Source organism: Lupinus angustifolius, chromosome LG19, assembly GCF_001865875.1.
Source record: "Lupinus angustifolius cultivar Tanjil chromosome LG19, LupAngTanjil_v1.0, whole genome shotgun sequence".
NCBI lineage: Eukaryota > Viridiplantae > Streptophyta > Magnoliopsida > Fabales > Fabaceae > Lupinus > Lupinus angustifolius.
In genome coordinates this window covers 17,840,797-17,849,781 of record NC_032027.1, presented here as the reverse complement: position 1 = coordinate 17,849,781, position 8,985 = coordinate 17,840,797, and the positions used below count along the sequence as shown (strand labels likewise).

General features: G+C 36.1%; 2 protein-coding genes across 4 annotated transcripts; one reads left to right on the top strand and one right to left on the bottom strand.

The window, feature by feature from the left end:
* On the bottom strand, positions 453-2,480 carry LOC109333710. Of its 3 annotated transcripts, none has more exons than XM_019569262.1 (2): positions 2,376-2,480; positions 453-1,643 (listed from the first exon to the last, which is right to left on the bottom strand). In XM_019569262.1, exon 2 carries the CDS (start codon positions 1,609-1,611, stop codon positions 541-543), a length of 1,071 nt encoding a protein of 356 aa, XP_019424807.1. In that variant the 5' UTR covers positions 1,612-1,643; positions 2,376-2,480; the 3' UTR covers positions 453-540. The 3 variants fall into 3 exon arrangements, with proteins under 3 accessions (XP_019424807.1, XP_019424808.1, XP_019424809.1); XM_019569263.1 differs by lacking the exon at positions 2,376-2,480 and adding an exon at positions 2,288-2,306; XM_019569264.1 differs by lacking the exon at positions 2,376-2,480 and having other exon boundaries at positions 453-1,258; positions 1,298-2,235.
* LOC109334887 (kinetochore protein NDC80 homolog) lies at positions 3,116-7,513 on the top strand. Its single transcript, XM_019570878.1, has 4 exons — positions 3,116-4,296; positions 4,975-5,221; positions 6,250-6,396; positions 7,008-7,513. Exons 1-4 carry the CDS (start codon positions 3,185-3,187, stop codon positions 7,254-7,256), a joined length of 1,755 nt encoding a protein of 584 aa, XP_019426423.1. The 5' UTR covers positions 3,116-3,184; the 3' UTR covers positions 7,257-7,513.

Sequence of the window (8,985 nt, the reverse complement as noted above, 5' to 3'; positions counted from 1 at the left end):
TATTGTACATGTGATCATTGTATTGCATCAAGGTTAGAAGGTTTCATGTTCCTTGTGAACCACACTCTAGTCATGATAACATTTCAAACCTGTTAAAGTCTGCATTGTGTATGAATAAAGTAGAGTTCAATTAATATAAAGCCATTTTAATAATAAAAAAAGCAACTAATGTGCATAAAACTTTGAAGAAATCCTACAAATAAAATAAATATTAAAATATCAAAATAATCTTATAAAATGAGTAGAGGTAGTAGAACTTAATGGTAAAATGCTTCTATTTTTATTTTCCTTCGAACTACTTGTTAGTAATTCTTCAACAATGGGTTCATTACATGGTAAGTGGTAACCAATTTGAGGTCAAAGACCTCACATAATTCTTTTCATAAGTGAAAGTTAGAAATGTACATGTAAAAGAAACTATTACAACATAGACAAGGTAAAACAATATAATATTTATGATAAAATATTATAAAGTCGTTCAATATATTTAGGGATTTCCCGAGCTTGTCGTTTACCAACTTCCTGCTTCTGAAGCAATCTTCAACTATATGCTTCCCCCTGTCTACTCCTCCTGCCTGAGCGACCAAATAAAACTCGGCCATTGCCATGGCGACCGAGATGGCTAATCAGAGATACACCATCATCATTACCTTCATTGTTCCTATCATTATCATCATCCTCAACATGAGGAGGGGCATGCCATGTCCCACTCTGACCTGATATTTGCCTCAACCCTCTTCTACTAAGGTCATTCCTGTCATTACTCCCTTGTCGAACCGAATCCACCAGGAGTAAGATATTCATAGCTTCGACAGCAATCTGAACTCTTCCATATCTGTCTGTACCTATTGCTGCATCATGAGCAGCCTCCTCCTCTAGATCACCCTCAAAGTCAATATTTCGGCGTCCTTCTATAACATAATCTCCAAGAACCACTGCCCCTGGCATGGCTGATGTCACTGTACTGATAACATCCTCACGCTCCCGCTCCCGCTGAAGAAATCTCCATTTCTGTTCATGGTCAGGATCGACCGCACGTGGACATGCTGAGGGATGCTTGGCCCGCACATGCTTCTTCAACTCCTTGTAATTACCATAAAACATGCAGTCATCCTGCATACAACTTCTTTTCTTCGTGTTCAGATAGTCGCGCGCAGGCTCCACAATGGTCCAACCTTTCACCTGACCCCTGCATAGGGGGCAAGAAAGGCTCGAGACTTCGTTCTCCCCACGAAGGGAGCCTGAGTCCTGAAGTCCACCTTGGTTATTAATCGAGCCTTGCCGATGCTGCTGTCCATTGCTTGATGAGATCACTTTTGTGTAAGCTTTTTTGTATTGATCAAGGCAGTTAGAATGACGATAGCTTGTTCCGCACATATAGGGATGACAACCCTTGTCATGAGAAGAGCAAAGGAGAAGAACAGCATTGTGTGGGTATTCCATACACACAGAACATGTAACATCTTTCCACTCTTTCTTATCCAAGACTTTAGAGCACTTCTTTCGGCGTATATCCTTACAAGCATCCCTTTCGCGAGGAGGCAGCGGGTATGGAGTTGGTCTGTAATGACGAGAAGCAATTCGGCGTTGTGCATTGCTTCCTCTTGCCATTTTCAAAGTTTGAACAGAACCTGGAATTTAAGCTGCAAAAAAAGCATTAAGATATTCTGATTAAGGTTTCAAAAGATTAGTGTCATACTACAAGTAAACTGAAATAAATCAGTGACTGGATTGGTGAACTACAATAAATGTTACTGTGAATACATAAAAATAATCCTAAGTCTTATGCAATTCAAAAAATGCCACAAGCAATGATTGTGAAAATGATGCAGAATCCAAAATTCACAAAGGCAAAATGAATGTCTAGAGAATAGAAATCCAATTCATCCAACAAACAAACAAGAAATAATAGAAAACATCACTTTTCCACTCATTCTGTAAACATATTTGATCACTTTCTATGGTGAAATCCAAACATCTGCAACACATCATAAGATGTCCATAAAACATAACACCGGATATTGAAAAACTCACTAACTTACAAATTTAGTTTGAGAGACCAAATTGCATTTGGTAGTAGTAATACATTGAACAAACAATAGAGAAAGCAAATAAGAGATATTAATAATAGTAATCAGAACATGGACCTATGATCAGAAAGCACATGTTGCTACCTTCTTCATCCATCAATCTTAGATCCAATCATGTTATTTTAATAAGTGATCAATAACAAAAATTGAAAACAGAATGCCCATAAAGAAAAAACAAAACTTGAAGTTCAAGTTACTAAGTAGAGTCAATTGGGTATCTGTTTCTAAATTTTCCTTTCAAAAGAAGACTATTCCATTACTTATGCATATGGACGAATATCATACCAGGAGAGAGAGAGAGAGAAAGGGGAAAATTGGTTGAGTAGTTATGAAGCAGTAGAAGACTAGAAGGGAATGGAATAATAAAAGATTCGAGTTATGTATAAACTGAACAAGTATTGGAATAAAGAAATAAATTATTATTTTTACTCATATTTTTAATGACACAAATATGATTTTAGTAGTCATTTATAAAATACTCTCTCTTTTTCTCTCTCTCCATTCCCATCCATGGAATAAACATTAAAAAAAGGAAACGAAAATTCGTCAGAGAAGGGATCATGTTCCTTTTCACGTGCTAATTTAGAGCGTGCATGCCACGAAAATACCAATGAATATTCCATCGTACGTCTCACAATTGATTGGAATAAAACGTGAAGCATATTACGAACAAGAAGATGTTGTTTTAATAATATAAGATTCTATTAGATCCTCTAAATGATCAAAATGTCAAAGATTTACTTATGGGAGTAACACTTGTTATGTTGGAAGGGCCAACTACGAACGAAAGGGTAAACATCTGTTGTCTCACAGTTTGAGTCCCTCCACAAACATAACACATGCAATGATACAAACTGTGGAAAACAGATGTACTCTCGTTACGAAATCCGAAAGGGATCAACTATTTACCACGAGAGACGAGGAGATAGGAGAAAGAAAACCCGAAACAGATTGGGCCTAAACATAGTGAAAACATTGTTATTGGGCTCTATAGGCCCATCAAACGGGTTCTAATAACGTTAGTGGAAGCGGGAAACCGAAAATCCGAAACCACTCAAAACCTCACTCACTCACTCACTCCCGGAGTTACGAAAATGAGACCCACGCGCCGCCAACCCAAAGACTCATTCATTCCACCACCCACTCCTCCCGACTTCCACCACCACCACAACCACCACTTCCGCGACTCCGACGCCAGTTTCGCTAGCAGCCGCCCTTCCTCCGCCGGCGTAGGCCCTCGTTCCTCCTCCTTCGATCTCTACAAAGACCGTTCTTTCCAACAATCAGCGGTTTCTTCAATCAACTCATTCCTCTCTTCTCATAACTTCCCAATCGCTTTCAAATCAACTTTCCCTTCCGCTAAAGATATTCACGAAACCCTCAGATTCATTCTCCTTGATCTTCTCAACTTCCGTTTCAACAAACTCGAAGACGATCTTCCTCTTCTTCTCAAACGCCTCAATTATCCTTTCAAATTGAACAAATCCATTCTCAAAACTCCGGCTGCACCGCATCAATGGCCTACATTCCTTGCTCTTATTCACTGGCTCATTCAAATTGCGAAGTTCGATCACCACCTTTGTTCTTCTACGAACACTATGTCCTCTATGGTTGAAACTAATTTGCTTCATCAGTACACTGTTAACAGTTATATACGGTTTATTAACGGCGATGATGACGCGGTTGATGAGTTGGATCACAATGTTAGGGCTGATTTGGTGCACCAGAGGGAGATTGCTGAGGAGAAGGTTAAGACTGCGATGGACGAGGTGAAGAGGTTGGAGGGGGAGTTGGAGAGGATGAGAACAGAGCCTTCGCGGAAAGAGGCGTTGGAGAAGGAGAAGGTTTTGTTGGAGGATGATGTGAATAAGTTTCATAAGATAATTGAGGAGTTCATGTCTCGGATTGAGCAGACGGAGAAGGTTATATTGGAAAAGGGGAAGGAGGTGGATGCGAAGATGGAGGAGAATGGGAGGATAAGTGAGGAGAATGAGGAGATAAGGAGGCGGGTGGAGTCGCAGACATTTAATGCGAGGGATGTGGAGAGGATGAAGAGGGAGTTGCAGGCAGTTGAGAGGGATATTGGCGAGGCCGAGCTTGCTAGGAATGCCTGGGAGGATAAGTCGTGGGACCTTGATACAAGCCTTGGTCATAAGTTCAAGGATCTCGAGGCCCTTGCAATGGATTGCAATCAATCCTTAAAGAGGTAAATTTTATGCATTTATAACATGATATAGTGAAGGGCGTTTGGAAAAGCTTATACAGCTTAGTTGTGCTTTATCTTATCATATAAGCAAGCAATTATGTAGGTGTTTAACTTGTCATTATCATATAAAGAGCTTATGACATTCATATAATGATATGCAGGAATTTGTCATAGTGCTTACATTCATAACATCTGGTAGTATTGTTGAAATGAAGTAAATGTTTCTGTTAGGCATCTCTAGAATTAAGGAAGCATTTGGGTAAATAGTTTAATTAAGCACTTATTATATGAGAGCTTATGTGTGTGTGTGTGTGGGTAATTAGCTTAGTCAAGAAGACTTTTTTAAATAAGCTAAAAAGAGCTTACTATCTTAAGCTTCTTCAATAAGCTTTTTGGATTAACCTCTAAATGAATTATAGGAAGGTTATAAGCTATTTTCATAAGCTTCTCCTGAAAGTTATTCAAACAAGTTATTCCCATAAGTCCAAATGTTTTCTGCAAGTTCACCCAAATGCCCCCTATATAGGAAGGTCATAAGCTCTTCTAAAAAGTTTAAAATGTGTGTTTGTATGATATAAAATAAGACCAAATGAGATCTTTATAAGCTCTTTGAAATGCCCCTTAATTCTAAAATGAATATCCTCTGTTTCTCACAAAAAGCAATCTTTGTGTTTCTAGGCTGAAGATTGGTAATGGTATTCAGTATCAGTTGAATTCCAATGGCACTACTCCAGCCGAGATAATGGGTATTGATCACAAGTTGACACTGAAGCCTGCACTTAACTCCTTTTCTGATGACATCCAGAAGAGTTCTATGGGGAAATCAGAAGAATTGATTTCCTATCAGCAAAAGTTCAATGAAATTGTTGTTAGGCTTGAGGAGAAAAAAAATCAAATTGCCGCAGTGCAGTCAAGCATCGATGAAGTGAGTACATCTTTTTTAAGGCTCTTCATAAAATGATGTTGATCTGTATGTTTTAGCTATGTCTACTACGCAGTGTCCAAGTCTAGATTTTAACTTGATGTTCAAGTGCTTAAATAGATAAAATTTTTGATCTGGATAGATGATTGACAATTTGACATTGATAATAATGAACTTCCATGTTTTCCAAGAAATTCAGAGAACTGTTCTATTACAAAGCTAAAATATTAGCAAAATTCAAATGACGGGCCAGAATTAAAATTAGGTGGTGGTGCTGGTATGAAGGAATTGGAATGTTGGAGCTGGTGAGGGGTCAGCGTTGTTGCATTGAGGGCAGTGTTTGTTTTATGCGTTATAACTTTTATGGACCAACATATTTTACTGGTCTTTAGCTAGTAACCACTTATCATGTGTATTTATTCATTAATTTAAATCACTCATCTTATTTGTACTATGACTTAAGTATCACTCCATGCCTGTTCATTGTTGCATAATCAATAGCAGGAAGATGGTCCAGTCATAAATATTTCTTTCTCATAAAAAAAGTATAGTGGATTGTGGAGAATATCATTGTAAGTTACAAAATAAAACTATTAAATTTTATTGGTAGAATTCCGAATCGTATTGATGATAGTCATGCACAGATGCACCCTTCTGCTGTGATTTTCTTTCTTCCTTTTATGTGGCAATACTTTTTACACCATTCATAGAAGTTATATGGGCATCGAGAACAGAAATCTTCTTGCCTTGTGTGTACTTTTTTTGACTTTCTTCTGCTACTTGTTTAATGTGGACAATATCATTATGTGACCAAAAAAGTATACACTGTTAAATAGTAATGGTAGAATTCTGGACTGTATTGATGATAGTCATGCACAGTTGCACACTTCTACTGTGATTTTCTTTCTTCCTTTTATCCAGCAATTTTTTTTACACTTTTCATAGGAGTTAGACGAGTATTGGAAACAGTAATCTTATTCTTGCCTTGCGACTAAGTTTCTTCTTCTGCTACTTGTTGATTTATCCACCAGATGGAAGCTCAATTGAACTTGAAAAAGAAGGAAGCACAAGACTACAAAAGTAGATGTTCTGCTGAAGCTAAGACAATGTTGGAAGATGTCCAAGTAGCAGTTCATGACTTGAACATTATGGAAAGAGAGGCAGCCGATGTTCTAAAGGTAATTCCTTGGTTATTTATTTCTTCAATAATCAATTGAATCTGAGATGCTAAGAATTTGTGTCTATTGTTTATCTCTTTTGTGTTTCAACCAATTTGGAGATATATGCTAAAATACTGTAAGTTCCATATTAATCCGTTAATTTCACATGACTTGTAAGCTAATTTTTTGTTAACTCTTATCCACCCATTTTTGATGATGTGTTTCAATTAGTTTTTTTAGGTTGACATTACATGCAGTGCACATATGGTGATTTCTAGTATGCATTTTAAGCACATTCGTTGCTCTAGTCTTTTACTTTTGCTGCTTCTGTGTTATGTTTCCCTATTTTGTGGTCTTTGTGCAACTTCTAGCTGACTCAAAAGCCATCAACAAGCCAAAATAACTATCCCCTAGCCTTAGCAACATGAAAATTTCAATCTGAAACACATACCTTCTTTTTTTATTTGCTGAAATCGGCATACATAGTAAGTACATACATTTAAAATGGACACATGAGAGGTTTTTCTTTCTTCAGTAACATGGATTTATAACTTCTTGGTTAGAGCCTAAAGCTAACCTCATTTATGTGATAATATTGTTTCTAATAAAGCTGCTATATTTTTGTCAAGGCCTCCGAATTAAAGCTGCAAGAAGCAATTAAACAAAGTGAGGAAGAAATTCAAATATGTGCTCAAGAACTCTTTAAATTGGTTGATTCAGTCTCAAAGTACAAAGAACATGTGGGTTCCAAAATTTCAGAGATGAACAAGACACTCTTGGAAACTGCAACTGCTGTCTCAGATGCATATAAGAGTTCATTCCCAGCTCAGTTTGGTGATATATTCAATACAAACCGTCAACCAGAGAAAACAAGTTAAGTATTTTGGGCTAGAATTGACAAAATTCAGCCAGATTTAAGAGTAGTTGCTTGGTGTGTAATATAGTAGTAGTGATCACTTGACCATATGAAAATTTCTAGCTAGATTATGTGAGTGTCTAGTATTATTCATAGTTTTTTAAACATGAGTTCAGAGGACAAAATTGAATGTATTGAACTATTCCAACTTGCTAGTTTTTTTAGGTGAATTTATTTGAGGATATAACATTTCTCTTACTCAAAACGTGAATTGATGAACATTCACTGTAACTCTAATGAAAGAGAAATAAAAAACCTAATATTAATTTGCTTCTCTTTCAATGTGATTCTACTTCCTTTTTTCTTTTTCTTTCTGTTTTTTGTTATAGCTATTTACATGTAAAGCAGTGATGCCTAAAGTATGAATAACTACTAGTGATGACAGTTAGCTTGGGCACTCTTTAGAGTGCAGAATGTGAATTAGAAGAACAATATTGACCTCTCTGTATATGATCTAGTGAGCATAAAGCAACTTTTATGTGACCAAAAAGAACCAATAACTGTTTTGGTGGGTGTTTGATGAAAAAGCAGAGGCCAAGGACTGCCATCAGCATTGATTTGACCTTCCCAGAGGCAGTGTTAGAGGGATAATTTTATATTGTTAATCTATATCATATAGATTCGAGAAATTTTTACGTTGACTGTTGACTATTTAACACAACTTTCATCTTTTATCCGAACTTAGGGCTGATTATATATACCATTAAGCAAACATAGAAGGTGATAGAGATGGATCATCTATAGTTGAATGATCCATCCATTTAGGTGAGAAGTAGTCTCAAGACATTAAAATATTAACACCTGAGAAAATATGACTAGTTAGAGATAGAAAATGTCTCAACAAATGGATAATCCAATAACTAAGCCGAAGTTGGTTGTTTACATGGGTTCAAGCAACCATAGTGTTGCTTAAGTTTGTTCTTAATAAGAACATTCTTACTTTATTTTTCATTGTGTCATTCTTATTTTCTGACTTTTGTTCTTAAATAAGAACACTTTTTAGTTATTCTTAACTAAAAGGAAACTGAGGAGAGAGGTAGATGATGTGAAAAAATGTAGATGTTGTGAAACCCAAATAAGAATAAAAATGATATTTGTCATTGTGAGAAAAAAGTAAATGTTTTCCTTATTTCGTGAAGAGTTGTAATAAATTATAAAATAATGTGTAGGATACAAATAAAAATGAAAATGTTATTCTCTAGATGCTCTAACAGAATGAAATCTCTGGCATGTTTTGATAAAGTTTCATAAGCAATGCTTGCATCTGTTGTAACAAACAAAAATGTATCGGATAACTTAATGGAGTGGTAAGTGGTTTCTCTAATAAATCAATCAAAAGTATGGAAAAAAATATAAAGGAGATTGTATTAAGAAATGTTGGAGATACTCTTTCCAATTGAGAGTAGGGAAGTTGCCTCATCATCATCTCAAAAATGTAGATCCTCTCCGTCACTGAATAAAGATGTTGACACGTGACACCGATTTTTTTAAGGGTTTGAATTTTTAATTATTTTTAAATTAAATAATTTTAAAACTTATAAATTTCTTTTCCACATTACATTCCAGTACTGGAGGGTCTAATACTTGAGTATATCTAAATTCCGTAATAATTTTAAATACTGTTGATGTCAGCTGATAGTCCATAACCACAGTTCATTAACTACCTATGATCAAACAAATCAAAGTAGTCA